At 44.3% G+C, this 18,638-nt stretch overlaps 1 protein-coding gene across 9 annotated transcripts in view; it reads left to right on the top strand.

The window, feature by feature from the left end:
* Positions 1-708: 708 nt before the first annotated feature.
* The window catches only part of CACUL1 (CDK2 associated cullin domain 1), an 82,761-nt gene continuing 64,831 nt past the window's right edge, over positions 709-18,638 (top strand). For 5 of the 9 annotated variants that reach the window (XR_010983234.2, XM_078772132.1, XM_068106541.2 and 2 more), the window contains exons 1-3: positions 785-1,115; positions 8,560-8,686; positions 8,794-8,896. Coding sequence is in view for 7 of the 9 variants with exons in the window: in XM_078772132.1 (XP_078628258.1) it covers positions 929-1,115; positions 8,560-8,686; positions 8,794-8,896 (417 nt within the window). In the remaining 2 variants the exon portion in view is untranslated. Of the gene's footprint in view, positions 1,116-8,559; positions 8,687-8,793; positions 8,897-18,638 lie in introns of all 9 variants that reach the window. The other 4 variants (XR_013622427.1, XM_078772130.1, XM_078772131.1 and 1 more) reach the window with 3 other exon arrangements.

The raw sequence follows: 18,638 nt of genomic DNA, 5'->3' as shown, positions 1-18,638 counted from the left end.
TGTTTTTAAAATAATGTTACTGCAATGACTTGCCTGGGTTTGTTGCGTCAGATTGTTGCTCGAATTATACTGTTTGCTTATACAGCAGCTTATACTGTTCGTGTAGTTAGAACAAGATTTTAAAAAAAATGGAATTTCACCAATTCAGTCAGCATTAATTGATATATAAAAAATTTTTTTACGGGGGCGAGGGGATTCCTGCGTCCAGATTCCTTGTGTATCCTTAATATTTATTCTGCTTCAAGGTTCGATTCCCACTGCTGCTCAGCTTACATTTTCCCGCCATTTGGCGACATGTATGAGTACACCGACGCTCCGTCTGATCACCGCATGGTCTCCGTCATCCACATTCGCACACCTGCCCACACTGCAACCCCGGCAGCAATTACTACTCACCGACATTTCTCACCACAGAATTTCGCATCTTATTTTCCAGGTCTTCCTGCTCCAGTGTTTGGAGGCATGTATTTATTATGTACGCATAAAGAGTGGAAATTTTGTCCCTTCACGCTCCGCTAGGCGCCAGCCTCCTTTATCTCTCCCATCAACGTCCCTTCTCTTCCTCTTCTTCATTTCAGTTTCCTCATTTTCACTCTTGTACGTACTTTTCCTTTTTATTGATACACACGATCGATGTTTTTTAAAATGGAATTTAGAAGCACCAAACACGCCCCGCCCTCCTTCAGAAAAGTTGTCTCTATATTACGTACACATGTAGATTAAAACGTGTCGTAAATATATTAGATCTCGTCTTCGCGATTTAAACAACCACGGAGCCCTCTGTAGGAGACGGCCGAGCATAGCAGGCACGACACGGCCGCGCCATGGGCGCCGTCCTGTGACCGGCCGTGTCCAGGTGCTATCTATGGACTGATCGGCTTCGCCTCGCAATCGATGGCCCATTGAGGGAAAACGGGTCGGTCCCGCCATGGACGAAACGCTGGAGGCTCCCGAAGATCTCAACCACAATAGTCGGGCAGCAGGGCCTGGGCAGTGCAAGCAGCCCGGGCATGGATCTCTGTCCATGTCGGACAAGGCGCAGAGTCCAGCAAAGGCAGACGGACACGAACAGAAGAACATCGCAGCAGATACGGTCAAATCTGCGTCTAAGTTTCGTAAGTGTTTATCCCAAGGGTTTTGAAAGAACGAAGTATTTGTTTGTTTTCGTGAAATCTCGATCTGATGTGCGTTGTACATGAGAATTATTACACTGTACGTACAGTACAGTATGCCAAACAAGAGTTCTGATCAATCAAACTTGATTTAACCAGAAAGGTGCCACCTGCGACCATCGGGCTATCTCACCTGTTCAACCTGGCCAAGGTGTTATTTTTATTCGAGCGGCAGAGGTAAAAACAGCACGTTCATGGAAAAACTTTTGTGACGAACAAACAGCCAAGACTGGAGTATACATATTATCATCATGGTGTAGATACCTTTACACACAGCAGATACTTGGTAAGATAAAATATGAAAAACATCCTAAACTAGAACAGCACTCAGTACAGAGCATACCTCCACAAGGTGAGCAGTTTGTGTTTTGTATCCACTGATGGGCTGGATCTGGATTCGGACCAGAACCAAAATCGAATTGGCTTGCTCTTGTCACCAAACCAACTTCTCCACCTAGTTTTGTCATAAGACGTCCACCACTTTTTGGGATATCTTGCGATATATTGTTTTTGGCCCGATCACTCAATATTGAAGAATCAATGAAAAATCATCAGATCTGGATCTTGACCAAAATCGAATCATTTGGTCCTTGTCACATACCCAACCTCTCCACCAAGTTTCGTCCGAATCCGTTCACAACTTTTTTGAGATATCCTGTTCACAAAGAGACAGGGGTGAAAACATAACCTCCATCCACCTTTGGTGGTGGAGGTAAAAAGAAGGAAATATTTAATCTTTTCTATAATTGTCAAAATCACCACTACTATTTATTGTCCCCCGTCGCACAGTGGAGCAAAAGGGGGACTATGGTTTTCCCCTCTGTCCGTGTGTCCGTCCGTCCGTCCGTCCATGCGTGCGTGCGTGTTTGCGGGCATGTGTGTTTGCGTGCGTGCGTGCATAAGCGAAGGACCGCATTCGAATTTGGTGTGTGGGTGCAACCCACGTCAAAATCCAAGATGGCCGCCGCCATGTATGTCTGATGCCATGTATGTCTGAACCTTGTCAGATGAATATCTTGAAAAATAAGCGAAGTACCAACTTCTAATCTGGTGTGTGGGTGTATCTAGGCAAAAGGAAGAAAGCTATTGAAAATTGGGTCGCCACGTCAAAATCCAAGATGGCCGCCACCATATATATGTCTGAACCTTGTGAGTGAAATATCTTGGAAAATAAGCGAAGTACCAGCTTCTAATCTGGTGTGTGGGTGTATCTAGGCACAAGAAAAAGAAGAAAAAAAACACCTTTAGAGGCCATTTTTCCCCGCAAAGTGGGGGTTGGCCTTTTTCAGGAACCGTGGTTTGTTGTTGTTTTTCGGTCCCCTTTTTGAAGCAATGTTTTACGGCCGGATGCACCTTCCTGACACCAACCCTTTTTGCCGCCTTTAACGACAAACAGGGAATTACCAGTGAACTGGTACTCAATTAGCCGACCTCGGAAGGATGACAGGCTGAGTCAACCCCCCTGGCGTTAATTCAGCAATCTACCGGGATTCGAACCCAGGACCCATTGGATCCTAAGCCGGCACCCTAGCCGCTAGCCCAACACCAGGGTATCTAGGCACAAGGAAGAACGCTATTGAAAATTGGGTCGCCACGTCAAAATCCAAGATGGCCGCCGCCATGTATGTCTGAACCTTGTGAGCGAAATATCATATCATAGCATGTTTTCTGCGTCTTCCACTTTGTCAACTCACATCACTTCACCGACGGGGGACCTAGGCGTAACGCTTGTTTTACCATGTGACTTGGTCATCAGCCATCAACCTCTTCTTTACTGGGTGAAGTGTTTTATTTTATTTTCACAACTTTTTTTTTTAATACACGTGTTGAGGATCATCAAAGGAACACCAGGAGCCAAAAGATCAACAGACATGGTGGAACAAAAGAGAAATAGAAGGACAAGAACAAATGGACACGCCACAGCACGAGGGGTGGAGTTGTAGATGAAAGGGAGACTATGTACTAAATATCAGAGGTACAGTAAATTCAGGGAGACCTGAAGATGGTGGTGGATGGCAAACTTTAAGTTCTGACGGGAAGGACATGGGACAACAGACCAAGGAAGGCAGTTCAACATGCAACAGAAGATTTCAGAGATGAATGAATATCATAAGCAATTTGTTTTGACTCTGTGATGGTAAGGATTCCTGATGGAACATGAGCAACCTGGAGAGATCGGAGTTGGGTGGAGGGATAACATGAACAGTAAGATATTAGAGCCGGTAAAGAATACGAGGGCCGCACCATGGTGCCCGCGCCACCTGTCAGCAGTGAACAAGAAGCAGACCCAACTTCCTGATGTGAGATTCCAATGACACTGCGGGCCCTAGATTATAGGACCTCGATGGATGACAGCAACACCAGTCCACATGGGAGAGCTTTATTCCATGACACTCCAGATGAAAGGCGTGTGTACCATAATAAGCTGAGTTTGGCCGAATAAGGACATGCAGATAATTCTGAGATGGGGATCAGCTATGGAGGTCAGCTTGCGGATGTAATCAACAGGGTGTAGCTCGTGATGAGGCTCAGGAGCTCTAGTTACTCTGCTCTCTCCCAGAGGCTGATCACAGAAATACATTGGAGGATTTGTCAACTGGTCCTTATGAAAGAATAAAGTAAGCGTGAATTCATCCAGCATTAAATACATGTCCAGATGAATTACCACTTGTTTATTTTCTCAAGATCAGCAGAGAGGGATCTTTCTGCTACCTGCCTGGAGTCATATGCAAAGTGATACATTAGATTTTCCAGTGATAGAGGGCATTGATGTAGATCAACAACAGCATTGGTCCCAATATGCTTCCTCGAGGGCTGTGTGATTAGGAGGCAAGGGGGGGGGGGGGGTGGGGAGGGGAGATTAGCAAGAGCAGGAGCAAGAGCAGCAGGAGAGGCTTTTGGGAAAAAAATGTTGGGAAATCCAATAGATTGGGCCACAAAGGGCCTTTGCAACAATACTATGGTTAGTGGTATGAGGACTCATATGGCCATTCCAGTTGGAATGGCAGCAGTTAAGTTTGCTGTAGATTAGGAAAATCAATAGGAGGGTGTTTAAGTTTGTTGAGAGGGCCTCATACACAGACGCATCCCAGTCAGTAGGGTAGGAGACTATCTATCTGCATAAACACGGTTGCTGCTGAGAGTAAGTCAGATCTAGAAATATTCCATATGGATTGGAGGGTTGGAGGACAGGGCAAGATGTACGAAAGAACACTGATGTAAACCGCAACATTACCACCAACGTGAGCGGTGCAAGGAATAACCATGGAGGGAGATGAGTGATAGCCTGTGAAAGAAAGGTTTCTGTGAAATATATGACATCTGTGAATGCAGCAGTGACTTGTAAGCAGAGATCCATGAAATTGGAAGGTAAGCCTCTGATGTTCAATGGCCAGTAGAAAAGGGTTGGGTTATGCATAGCTGGGTAAGCACGAGTTGTGAGAGGGTGCTGGGATGAGGGGGAGGAGTAGTGTGATGAGAGAGAACTGTGGTTGAGTGTAAGGAGTGGCGGATCGATGAGGTTGGGGTGGGGAGTGTGCAGGTAAGAATAAGTTCTGACGAGGTGAGAATGGGCTGAAAATTCGAAGGATTTATCGGTGCTCTTTGAGTGGGACCTCTCTAAGGAAAAACTTTATGACAGTGAATTAGGGGATCGCGAGATCTTTGTAAGTTTTAATCAAACTGTAAACTTGCTTTCATCAAAGAAGAAACATTACTTCTAGCAATGAAAGCAGGATCTGAAAACAAATAATAATATTTCACATATGACACCAAAAATGTCATGGTACTTTACACATACAAAACTAGAGCAGCATTTTGTAGAGAGCATACCTCAGCCAGGGTGAACAGTTTACGTTTTTGTATCCCACTGATAGGTCGGATCTGGATCCGGACATGAACCAAAATCGAATCGGCTTGTTCTAATCGCCTAACCAAGTCATCCACGTAGTTTTATCTGAACTCATCCACAACTTTTTGAAATATTATGCCATACAGTATATCGTATTTTGGCCCCATCTCTCAATGATGTAGAATCACTTAAGATTTTTTTAAAAACCTCGGATCCAGATCCGGATCTTCACCAAAATCAAATTAATAATTCCCTGTCACCTAACTAACTCATCCACCAAGTTTTGTCGTAACTCGTCCACAACTTTTTCAAATATCAACCTATATATAACCTTTTTGGCCCCATCTCTCAATGATGTAGAATCACTTAAGATTTTTAAAAAAACCTCGGATCCAGATCCGGATCTTCACCAAAATCAAATTAATAATTCCCTGTCACCTAACTAACTCATCCACCAAGTTTTGTCGTAACTCGTCCACAACTTCTTCAAATATCAACCTATATATAACCTTTTTGGCCCCATCTCTCAATGATGAAGAATCACTTTAAACATTCTCAGATCTGGGTCCGCGTCTGGATATTCACCAAAATCGAATCGGCTTGTTCTAATCGCCTAACCAAGTCATCCACGTAGTTTTATCTGAACTCATCCACAACTTTTTGAAATATTATGCCATACAGTATATCGTATTTTGGCCCCATCTCTCAATGATGTAGAATCACTTAAGATTTTTTTAAAAACCTCGGATCCAGATCCGGATCTTCACCAAAATCAAATTAATAATTCCCTGTCACCTAACTAACTCATCCACCAAGTTTTGTCGTAACTCGTCCACAACTTCTTCAAATATCAACCTATATATAACCTTTTTGGCCCCATCTCTCAATGATGAAGAATCACTTTAAACATTCTCAGATCTGGGTCCGCGTCTGGATATTCACCAAAATCGAATCAATTCTTCCTTTTCGCACACGCAACCTGTCCACCAACTTTCGACCGAATCCGTCCACAACTTTGAGATCAGGCGTGATCCATGATTTTAGGTTTGGGGATTGACATTGACAAATAATGCTCTAATACATTTAAAAAAAGAAGTACTCCAATGAAAAAAAAACATTTGCTCAAAACAACATTTATTTTAATTGTTGTCTCATTGAATGAAGTTGAATGAAAATCCAACTGAATGAAAAGCAGATATTGTGTATAATTAAACAAATGAGATAATGATGAAAACAAATCAATGTTTCTGACGTATTGAACAAAGTTTGACATGCAAGTGACCTTTGATCGGAATTACGGTTTTGACATCAGCTGAACATTTGCCTTCATCATCTCGACGATGTGAATCACCTAAAAACAAATATTTATTCTCCAACACATTTGATGCGCATGTATACCCTGGAGAATTTCCATGTTCTTTGTCTTGAAAACACAGACTGAATGCAAAATGCAAACAGAGTGACAGGGACTCTGGATTATCTGATATTCGAGATACCATTCCACTTCTTGGTTCATGGATAGTTAGGAGAAAAGAAGCATCTCCGATGACAAATCAATGATTCCGGTAATTCGATAATCATCTAGTATCCACCGTGGGAACAAACTGAATGGTACAAATCAGTTCCATGTGATCCCACATTCTGAGACCACATCATTGGTTATATACATATCAATGCATATGTAAAACAACGATCGTTTTTGAAAGGAGGAGGAGTGGTGGTGGGGGGGGGGGGGGGGGGTTGGGAGATGGGAGGTGGGGCACTGGCTGAGTATAAAAATAGGTATTTGCTCTCTTCTCCCAAACTACACACTAAATTTTGATGAAACTTGAGACCACGTGGAAGGGGACACTCAAACGGACACTCGGATGAGGACATGCAGAAATGGACACACAGATGTGGACATGTGCAGATGTTGAAAGCGGAAGTGGACACAGACATGCAGAGGCAGACACACACGGAAGCAGAAGCAGACACGTTAAGAGGACATGCGGAAGAGGTTGCAGACATGCACAAAGCATAGATGTGCAGAAGCGGACATCAGGATGTGCAGGTGCGGAAGCCGAAGAAACACGCGGATATGAAGCAGACATGCAGAAGCATCTGTGCAGACATGAGGAAAAGGACACACATGGAAGTGGACACGTGGAAGCAGATACGGATACCAAAAAATGCAGAAGCACGGACATGGACAGGATAGGCAGATGTGGACGTGGACAAGCAGAAGCATACACATGTAATCAGAAGCAGACGCGCAGATGCACGGAAGTGGAATGCGAAAGCGGCAGCAGACACTCTGAAACAGACATGCAGAAATATGGAAGCGGACATGACATGTGGACGTGGACATGCGCACGTGGATGTGGACATGCAGAAGCAGACTAGCGGACATAGGCAGTTCACCGCAGGCACAAAGAGGCGGAGATGCGGAAGCAGACACTCGAATGAGGACACCCCTGGGGCAGGGTCAAAAAGTCAAATAACAAAAAACGCATTTACTGGCACATTTTAAAACTTTTTTTTTTTAATGAAGCGTATGCAACCAACATTGTGAAATGCATGAGGTTTTTTGTATACTAAATCAAGGCTTGTATAAGAGCTAACACATTGAACATATAATAAAGGGAGCGGAGGACAATAGAGGGAGAGAGAGAGGGAAGTACAACAACAGTAGGACATCAGGAGATCTGTGGAAGAGAGAGAGAGGGCTGGGTGGGGTACACAGGATAAACAAGGTGGACACTACAAGGGCTTTCAGGAAAGAAAACAGGGAATTTGAAAGAGGCAGATTTGGGGTGCATTAACAGCAGTAGAAAAGATCAAGGTTTTAGTTGGGGGAAGATAAGAGATGGTGGTGAACAGCTGTTTTAAAGACCTGGAGGGAGGAGAGGGATTGAAGAGAGTGTGGGAGTTTGTTTCAGAAGTGGAGGAAAAGAGGAATGAAAGAGTGAAGGTGAGCAGAGAGTCTTGATTTTGGCAGTTTCACCAGAAGAGGGTTGCTGGCAGATCTTGTGCATGCTGCAGGAATATTGGGAGACAGAGCACAGATAGAGCAGGGGGTCCATGTCCCGAGAGGAGTTGGTAGAGGATAGAAAGACCGCCAACCTGCCTGCGGTATTTGATTGTAATGATTTGTTTGGGTTTGACCCCATGTTCATGCCCCAGGAGGTGGGTGGGGACTTAGGGTTACAAGGATCAAATCAGATTTATTTTACTCAAAATGTGATATTAGGCCATTCATTGTGGCACTTTATGACATCTTTTAACTTTGCTTTCGGTACTTTTTAGCTCTTTCACGAGCCTCGATCTTGTATACAAAAAAAAAAAAAAAAGTGTGGAGATTTGCGATGGCATGCCATCGACTTCGCTCTTGTTTAGTTTTACTTTCCAAGGATGAAAAGGATGGACATTAAATTATTTTACATTTAGGAATGTCAAGTACCATATGTTCATCTGTTTTATTATATTCGCTATAACATTTCACCTTCTGGTGCCCGTTTAACTGAAAAACAAATATCTATGGTTCTTGTGTCCTAGTTATGAACGTCATTACAGTGGAGGACTACCGGACAATATATTGGCCAAAGTTGGACAAGGCCTTGGACAAGCTCCTTGTACAGTCCCCGAGAGACTACATTCCCATCTCTTATGAGCAGATTTACAGGTATAATACATTTTGCCTTTTGTACACGAGTTGTCTGTTTTGATGTCCAGCTATTCAACTTGGATAATAATATCGTTGTGTCTTTTCTTCCTCAATTTTTTTCCTAGCTGTGTTTACAAGTGTGTGTGCCAACAACACTCCGAAAGAATGCACTCAGACTTGATTGCCAAAATTAGCCTACATCTCAACAACTTGTCGGAAGAGCTACAGGTACTGATCTCACAATGGACAATTCTTTCACACCTGGATAAGGATTTGTGTGATTTGTGATCAGGATCTGAATAGGGTCTGTCTAAACGATAAAAACTGTGTAAGTGGGTTATCACCAGGATTTATTTTCCCAGCATTCTGCTCAATTGGCCTTTTCTAATGATGCACACCCATTGCGGTAAGTGTAAGTGTGTTCTGTGACTTCTGGCACTGGTGCGAATCATGGTGTGATTACACGAGGTTTGCTAAGCTGATGAAGGGACAAGCTTTGAGCATACAATGTTGCCATGCCCAAAAAGCAAAGGAATATTGCCGTACAAGGATTTCATTTCTTTTTTTGTAGATCATTACAGATTGAGTAGTGCTCAATGACGACTCCTTAAAGTGGGTGAAATTGTCCACCATTCTTACATTTGTGATTATCTTTCATTTTACTTTGAACATAGATATTCCTAACTTGCTCGAGTGAGATGTGCATGGAAGAAGTTTCGGGAACTGAGTGGCGTGCTGATGAGGAGGAGAGTGTCGCTGAAGCTGAAGGGAAAGGTGTATGCTGCATGTGTGAGAAGTGTTATGATTTATGGGAGCGAGACATGGGTAATGAACGTAGAGCAGCAACGAAGGCTGGAAAGGGTGGAAATGCGAATGGTTCGATGGATGTGTGGAGTATCGTTGAGAGAGAGGAAGACAAATGATGAATTGCGAAAGATGATGGGAATATTGCCTGTGATTGATGCTGTGAAGAGGAACAGGTTGAGATGGTTTGGTCATGTATTGAGGAAGGATGAAAGTGACTGGTTGAGAAGAGTGATGGAAGTTAATGTAGAAGGAAGTAGAGGACGGGGAAGACCGAGAAAGACTTGGCTAAAGATGGTGGAAGAAGAAATGCGGGCAAGGGGGTTAACAAGGAGAGATGCAGAAAATAGGGCAAAATGGAGAAGATTGTCATGGGGACTGCAAGGCTCACCCCCGCTCTCGCAGGGAACATGGCCTTAAAATGCATGTTGTTGTTGTTGTTGTTGTTGTTGTTACTTTGAACAATTTTTCCTTTATAGTAATCACCAGTGTCTTGTCAACTTTTAGCAAGAAGTTCCTAAATCGTTTGAAGACATCAGGACATCGGCAATAGACCCTGATGTCTTTGTAATTCTAGTAAAAGTCACATGTCTTTTAATATTATTTTAATAGACATGTACAGTGCCTTCAGAAAGTATTCACACCCCTTGACTTTTACACATTTTGTTGTGTTACAGCCTGAATTTAAAATGGATTACATTGAGATATTTTTGTCACTGATCTACACATAATAGCCCATAATGTCAAAGTGGAAATTGATTTTAGAAATCCTTACAATTTTATTGAAAATTAAATACAGAAATATCTCATTTCCATACGTATTCAGCCCCCTGAGTCAATACTTCGTCGAAGCGTTTTTGGCAACAATTACAGCTTCGAGTCTTCTTGGGTATATCAGTATCAGCTTTATACATCTGAATTTGGGGAGTTTCTCCTATTCTTCTGTAAAGATTTGCTTAAGCTCTGTCAAGTTGGATAGGGAGCGTCCGTGAACAGCAATCTTCAAGTCTTTCCACAGATTCTCAATGGGATTAAAGTCTGGGCTTTGGCTGGGCCACTCAAGGACTTCCACATTCTTGTTCTGAAGCCATTCCAGTGTTGCTTTGGCTGTATGCTTGGGGTCATTGTCCTGTTTGAACTCTGAAGCATGTTCTCTTCAAGGATTTGCCTGGATTTGGCTCCATTCATTGTTAATATCTCGATCCTTGCAAGTCTCGCAGTTTTCTGCCTCTGAAAAGCATCAGTGTGAATTTTGTAAGCTTGGCAATCTTCAGGAGTGGCAAAAGACCCTTTGGCATGATGAGCCAATATGTATAGCAAAAATAATCGGGTGAAAATTGACGATTTTATACAACCTTGACCTTTGACCTTTTGATCTAGAAAAAATAATCGGCTCCTAACTTTTGATTAGTGAACCAATTCAATGACCCAATATGCAAATTCTTTAAATTTCACATCAATTTGATGGAAATTGGTGATTTTATGTGATGCTGACCTTTGTCCTTTTTACAAAATTATTAATTTACCTTCTCCATGTTTTCAGAATAAAGCTTTGTTGAAAATTGGATGACAAAACTCAAATGGTAAATTGAAATTTCAGGTCAATCGGATGAAAATTGACGATTTTATGTGACGCTGACCAATTGACCTTTTGAACAAATTATTAATTTGTCTTCTCCATATTATCATAATAAGGCTTTAGTGAGAATTTGATGACAATAGCTCAAATGGTAAACACATTATGGCCCGGACAGACACACAGAGACAGACAGACACAGACAGACAGACAGACAGACACACGCAGAAGTGATTGCAAAACCCTGTCTCCCACTGCTCAGAGGATGGGCTAATAAACAAATAGAATGGATGGGCTAATAAACAAACCACAGTGTCCTTCACGAAGAGCAGGCAAGTCATCGCCGGCACCCTGGCCAAATTACAAATTCCTGCAATGACCTTAGTTGAACGTCAGACCTGGCTAGCTGGTTCGTGAAAGACTTTAGCTAAACTTCCCCCCGGCCAGCCCTGCAAAAACTTGGAAATAGTTGTGGCCATTAAGAAGAAGAAGAAGAAGAAGAAGATGTTGAGTGACGAAGGTGATGTTAGCTTACTTCCAAGCAGATGGAAGATGGCCTCAGGCAAATGTCTGAGTGAATAGAGCAGAATGTTTGTGAAGTACAGCGTGTTGTCTTTTGATTAAATTCGTCAGTGAAACAATGGGTAAAAAACATAATGCCTAGTCTATTGTATAATACGAACTGTTGTGTCTGTCCAGGTGCATTCAATGGCCTCCCATTTCCAGCAGCCGCTTCCTAAGCTGTGTTTGAAAAGCTGCGTACTCAGGCAAAGCTCACCATTCAACCAGAAGAAGAGCATGATACCAAACGAGATACATTTTAAACGTAGAAATACAACATGGATTTAGTTTGTTTAACAGTGCGTTAAGAGACGATCTGAGGATTATCACAAAGTTGAATAAACTGTCAGCATTGTTACTAACAGTATCCTATACTGAAAGTCATTGAACAAAGGTTGCAGTGCAGACGGTCATTTAATGAAAGAATAGCCTCCACTTAACATTGTGACCTAAAAATAACATTTAATAATAAACTTAAAAGAGATCCAAAATAAACTTAAAGTTAATATTCAGTGGGTTTGATGACGTAATTAGTTGGAGTGTCTGCTCTGAATTGAGGAGCTTGGCGTTTCAAACCCTGGCCAAGTCATTACATTAGTTATATCAAAGACTTTAAAAATTATGCGTGGTGCTCAACATTTAAAAAGGATAGAGCATGGATATATATATATATATATATATATATACAGTCACGTGAAAAAGTAAGTACACCCCATGTAAAGTTTTGACTTTTTCCACATATTTCAACATGCAGCTATTTGATCTTCATTTCAACAATATTGATAGATAAAGGTGATATAATATAACAAATATCATGAAACATTTATATTTTGTAGTCCATTGTATAATTTAAATAAACATAAATGCAAATTTCGCATGTGGAAAAAGTAAGTACACCCTTGGCTCTAATAGGTGGTATTTCCCCCTTTGGCAGAAACAACCTCAAGTAGGCGTTTCTTATAACTGTCTACCAGTCTCTGACATCGACTGGAAGAAATTTTTGCCCACTCCTCCATGCAGAATTCTTTCAGCTGTGCGATGTTTGAGGGGTTTCTTGCATGCACAGCTCGTTTCAAATCCCCCCACAACATCTCGATGGGATTTAGATCCGGGCTATGACTTGGCCATTCCAGAACCCTCCATTTCTTTCTTTTCAGCCATTCCTTGGTGGATTTACTGGTATGTTTAGGGTCATTGTCATGTTGCAAGGTCCACCTTCGGTAGAGCTTCAGCTTTCCGACAGATGGCCTTACATTATCCTCAAGCACCCTCTGGTACAATGAAGAATTCATAGTGGATTCTATGATGGTGAGCTGCCCAGGCCCTGAGGCAGCAAAGCTGCCCCAAACCATAATATTTCCACCACCATGCTTTACAATTAGTATCAGGTTCTTGTGGTCAAATGCTGTCTTTGGTTTTCGCCAAACATGTCTTCTGGTACTGTGGCCAAATAGCTCTACCTTTGACTCATCTGTCCAGAGCACATTGTTCCAGAAGTGCTGGTCTTTGCCTTTGTGTTCATTGGCAAACTTTAGTCTTGCTTTGATGTTCTTTCTGGACAGCAAAGGATTCCTCCTGGCACACCTCCCATGTAGATCAAATTTGTGCAGCCTCTTTCTAATGGTAGACTTGTGCACTTTGACATCAACAGTGGCAAGAGCTACCTGTAGGTCTCGTGATGACATTCTGGGGTTCGTAGAGACTTCTTTCAGCATCTTGCGGTCTGCTCTCGGGCTGAACTTTCTGGGGTGGCCTGGCCTGAACAAGTTGGCAATTGTTTGGAATCTTCTCCACTTGTAGATGATCTTCCGGACAGTCGAATGATTGATTTGAAATTGTTTGGAGATCTTTTTCGATCCCTTCCCAGGCACGTAGGCATCTATAACCTTCTTTCTGAAGGCCTCAGAGAGCTCTTTTGATCTCAGCATGGTGACGCCGCACACTTCAACAACAAAGAGCAAACCAAACTAAATGTCTGAGGTTTAAATAAGACAGGTTACTCCAAGATCCTTTCTAACGATGTTCTAATTATTTGCACCTGAGCTGGTGCACATGATTCTAATTTTAGGTATTTGAAGTAGTGATAAATGTAGGGGTGCACTTACTTTTTCCACATGTGAAATTTGCATTTATGTGTATTTAAATTATACAATGGACTACAAAATGTAAATGTTTCATGATATTTGTTATATTATATCAGCTTTATCTATCAATATTGTTGAAATGAAGATCAAATAGCTGTATGTTGAAATATGTTGAAAAAGTCAAAACTTTACATGGGATGTCCTTACTTTTTCACGTGTCTGTGTATATATATATATATATATATATATATATATATATATATATATATATATATATATATATATATATATGTATATACATATATATATATATATAATTAATCTGGAGATTAAATCAGATGCGGACGTAGCTTCAGGACGGTCGATCTTTAATTCTCGACAAGCTTTCGACCAACAAAGGTCTTCTTCTTAGTCATCTCCAAGCTTCCGCTGAACTTGGGGATAACTAAGGAGAACACCTTTGTTGGTCGAAAGCTTCTCGAGAATTAAAGATCGACTGTCCTGAAGCTATGTCCGCGTCTGATTTAATCTCCCGATTATTTATTTAATGCAAGTGAGACGCCCTGCTCGTACTGTGGAGTTTCTACTATTTCTCACAGTTATATATATATATATATATATATATATATATATATATATATATATATATATATATATATTGTTGCGAATATGGAATTTGGCCTCCATATCCGCTTGTAAATATTCCCCTATTTTCTCCAATACTCCCCAACTTTCCCCAATCCCCCATTCCCTAGTCCCATTGCATGTAAATAACAATCAGTAGAGCCGACCTTCCCCTTATTCCCCCATTAAATGTCGTGCCCAGGTCCACCGCACCACACGTAGACAACTTTCGGACATCTTCCTAGTTATTCTTAATCTATGTCAGTTAAGGCCTCGTCTCCATTAATTATGACTCTTCGTTGCACCAGAATGTGATTATATGGCATCAGTAGTGAGTTTAGGACCTTTCCCATACCTCCTCCCATCTTCTTCCCCAAACAACAACAATAACAACAACTACAACAACAATTACAACTACAACTACGACTACAACAACAGAGGGGCGGGGAGTGTGCGTCCTCACACCGGCTCGGTTACCCGCCATGACCATGCGCTCCACGGCGTTACCCCGAAGGGGCTGGCTGTCAGCTCCTCGTCAGGGGCGGAGCCAGTAACCCCCCCACGCACCCAATGAGAAGCAACGTGCCGATTCCATCTGGGGCGGAGCTAACGAGCCGAGGGCGTGTCACTCCCCGCCGGATATACGCGGCCCCGCGCCGGACGTGACGACAGATGCGCCTCAGCTTGGATAGAGAAGCCACCGCCACCCCCAGCGCGACGATACCTCCCCGCATCTTTGGACCGGACCGGACCGTACTGTACCCTGCCCCGAGCCCAGGAGGACCTGGAGCCATCGATACCCGCTTTCCTGTCATCAACCCCCGTGTGAGTCAGCCGTTGTCCCGTTTGTCTGTCGTCTGTCCGGGGTTAATATAAGAGTGTGTCTAAGTGCCTGTCTTTCTGTGATTATACCTCTAGCCCCTGTAATCTGACCTTTCCGTACGAATATAATCTCCTCCGGAGGTCTTGAGAATTGAAACATTGGTGTCGTATTGTGTTATTGTAATCCAGCCGGGTGTCTTCTTTTTCTTATTGAGCCAGCATCGCGCGACTAGTCAACGTTCGGGCACAATCGGGTAACTTGTGCAGACGTGGTCATACCATAAAACCGCTCGGTAAATAACATCCAAGCCACGTCTGTAACAATTGGTGTCTGGGAGTGAGATTCGAGGCCCGACCAAATTTTTTAAAAAAAACGAATAGAGGAAAAAAAAAAAAAAATTTGGTCAAAATTTGGAGCGGCCGAAATTTGGATTTGTTTTACGAAACTCGAATTTTGCAAGTCGCGCTATGGCGGATCAAGACGGCTGGGGTCCGGTAGGGGAGAGTGAAGCAGGGTCGGTCCAGGACCAAAGTGAGACACGTGAGGAGAGCGAAACAGCGGGGGTAGCAGACGCGCGAAATGGCGCCTCGCTGGTCACCGCGCCGGCGACCGTGACAGCGCCCCTGGTGGATTTGGACTTGTTTTTTTTGCAAATGAAGGCCCTTATGGCCCAGAATAATGAAGAAATGGCAAACAGAATGGGGAACCGGATGGATGCTCAGGGTGAGCAATTGGGAGACCAAATTAGAGGTTTGAAAAGCAGTATGGGACAAATGGGAAACGAAATGGGGGTAATGAGGGACGAAGCGAGGGGTACCAGTGAGGGATTAGACAATAATTTTAAGGGATTAGACAATAATTTTAAGGGATTAGACATGAAATTTGGGAAATTAGACGATAGATTAGGGGAAATACAGGAGGGGTTAACGGGGGTAGAAAACAGAATGGCCGCTCAAGAGAATCAAATGGAAGGGATGCAAAAAGGGTTAGAGGGGTTAGAAAACACCATGGAAGGCAAATTGAGGGACATGAGGGACCAAGCGGAAAGGGAAGTTAACCAAATGGGGCAGCAGATAGAGGGGGTCAGAATGGGGGTAGAAACCAAACTGGATGCTCACAGGGAGGAAATGGAGCAGATGAGGGTGGCATCTGGGCAGGAGATGCAAGTGATGGGAGAGGAGATCAGAAGAGGAGTGAGTGAGGAGGTCGGAGGAGTGCGCGAGGAGGTGAGGCACTGTGAGGAGCACATGGAAAAGGAGGTGAGAAAGGGGACTGTAAAGTTACAAGGGGGCATAGAGGACCTGACGCAGGAGGTGGAACAGCTGACGGAGGGACAAAAAGGACTAACGGAGCAGGTTCAAAGGAACACTGCAGTATTAGGAGGTTTAAAAGCGACACAAAACGACATAAAAAACGACTTAATAGCGACAAAGAGGGAATGCCAGATAGTACGTGAGGGACTGACAACGAGGTTGGACGAGGTGATAGAGGTAATGGAGACGAAGGACCGGCAGGTGAGGACGCACATGGAAACGGTCAAGGTAGCCTTGGAGGACGAGCTTGAGGAGACGTACCGGGGAATAAAAGAGGTGAGGCACAAATTAGAAGAAGTGGAAGAAGGGGTGAGCGAAATTAAGAAGCGACGGAGAGGGGATAACAAAGAGATAAAAGAGGAGATAAAAGAATTGGTCCAAAGTCTGTGTTTGGATCGTGATGTGCTCGTTAACCGGATGAGGGATTCGCAGGTGATGGAGGAGAAGCGAAGAGGAAGAGGACCTGGTGTAAGTGGTGACCAATATGGTCGTGCGTATGATGCGCCAGGGGATTTAAGAAGCTTGGGGGTCGAGATGGACCCGGGTGTTCGTGAGAGGCCACTGGTGAAGTGTGCGACAGGTCTGGTGTGCGAAAAAGGAGGTGTGCGAGGAAGTCCGACTCTGGGGTGTGTGAGGAAAAAGTGCGTGCCAAGGAGTGAGTGTGCTGGCGAGAGTGAGTCGGTCGTAGCGTGTGTGCGAGGGAGCACGTGGAAGCGTGGTGTGGTGAGTGTTGCAGAGGGTGTGACGGGAGAGTGTGCGCAGGAGTGTGCGCGAGAAAGGTGTGTGACGGACAGGTGCATGAGGAAAGAGTGCGCTGTCAGAAGTAAGGAAGAGTGTCCACCTGTGGTGAGTGTTACAGAGGGTGTGACGGGAGAGTGTGCGCAGGAGTGTGCGCGAGAAAGGTGTGTGACGGACAGGTGCATGAGGAAAGAGTGCGCTGTCAGAAGTAAGGAAGAGTGTCCACCTGTGGTGAGTGTTACAGAGGGTGTAACGGGAGAGTGTGCGCGAGAAAGGTGTGTGACGGACAGGTGCATGAGGAAAGAGTGCGCTGTCAAGAGTAAGGGTGAGTGCGCTGTCAAGAATGGAGGTGAGAGTAGTGAGAGTGACAAGGAGAGTGGGTTGGTTGTGACAGGTGAGCGAGGATGTACACCTGGGATGGAAGGATGCACACCTGGAATGGTAGAGCGTGAGTGGGAATGCACGCTGGAGTTGGTGGTGAGGCACGTGGTTGGGTGTGCGAATGAGGGCACACCTGTGATTGTCACAGAGGAGGTGACTGAGGAGGGGGCGCGAAGAGGTGTTTTGGTGAGGTGTGCGACCAACGAATGTGTGCCAAAGTGTTCAGTGGTCAGGTGTGTGACCAAGGCTGTGAGTGGAATGGGTGTACCTGGGTGTGTAAGGAAAGGTACGAGGAGCATGGGCACGGCGGGATGTGTGAGCAAGGAACGGGCTGCGGGATGTAAGCATGCAGGTGAAGCATCGACGTTAGACGGGGTAGAGTTTAGAACGACTTATAGCCGAATCGGGCCCTCAGTGCGTGCCGGGCTTCGCGTGCCGCGAGAACCAGCGGGGATCCGAGCCACGGCGGGTTCGAAAGGACCGCCGTGCGCGATCCACGCTGGGCCTCGCTTTGAACGGCCGCGTCTGTGCTCCAATAGGCGGAGCGGGCGGCCCGATAGAAAGAGTCGTCATGGCGACCACTTTTTGTTGAGGCATTCCGGCAGGCCGAGATCGAGCCATGGGATGGCTCCGTGCCGAGATGGTGCGTGGGATCTCGGCCCGGGTAAACCTCCTTCCCTGCACCGAATGCGGGATGTATCCAGCCGCTGGCACAAAACAACCAGCATCCATTGCTTGGCTTTACGAAGCCGGGCTTTGGACAGGGATTGGCGCACCGAGAGGTATTAGTGAGTCGACTGGGTGATGAGGTTAGTGTTTTGGACCCAAAATTAGAGAAAAACAAAATTTGATGATTGGCAAGGGATTGGCAGTAGTGATTGGCAGATGATGGGTAGTGATTGGCAAATTTTCGATTTGTTGGAATTTGATGTGCAAAATTGGTAGTGAGAGACCCCCGATGTGGTGGGATGGCAAATCCACCATCCTTCCCATGTGTGGGGCAAAGGAGCAATAGCTTATGGGGTGTATGGCAGTGAAAACTAGCCCGGGTGGGTTAGGATATTGT

The sequence above is a fragment of the Myxine glutinosa genome, chromosome 2 (genome assembly GCF_964187855.1).
Source record: "Myxine glutinosa chromosome 2, kmMyxGlut1.1, whole genome shotgun sequence".
NCBI classification, from domain to species: Eukaryota; Metazoa; Chordata; class Myxini; order Myxiniformes; family Myxinidae; genus Myxine; species Myxine glutinosa.
The sequence above is the reverse complement of the archived record's forward strand: the minus strand, read 5'-3'. Positions and strand labels throughout refer to the sequence as shown.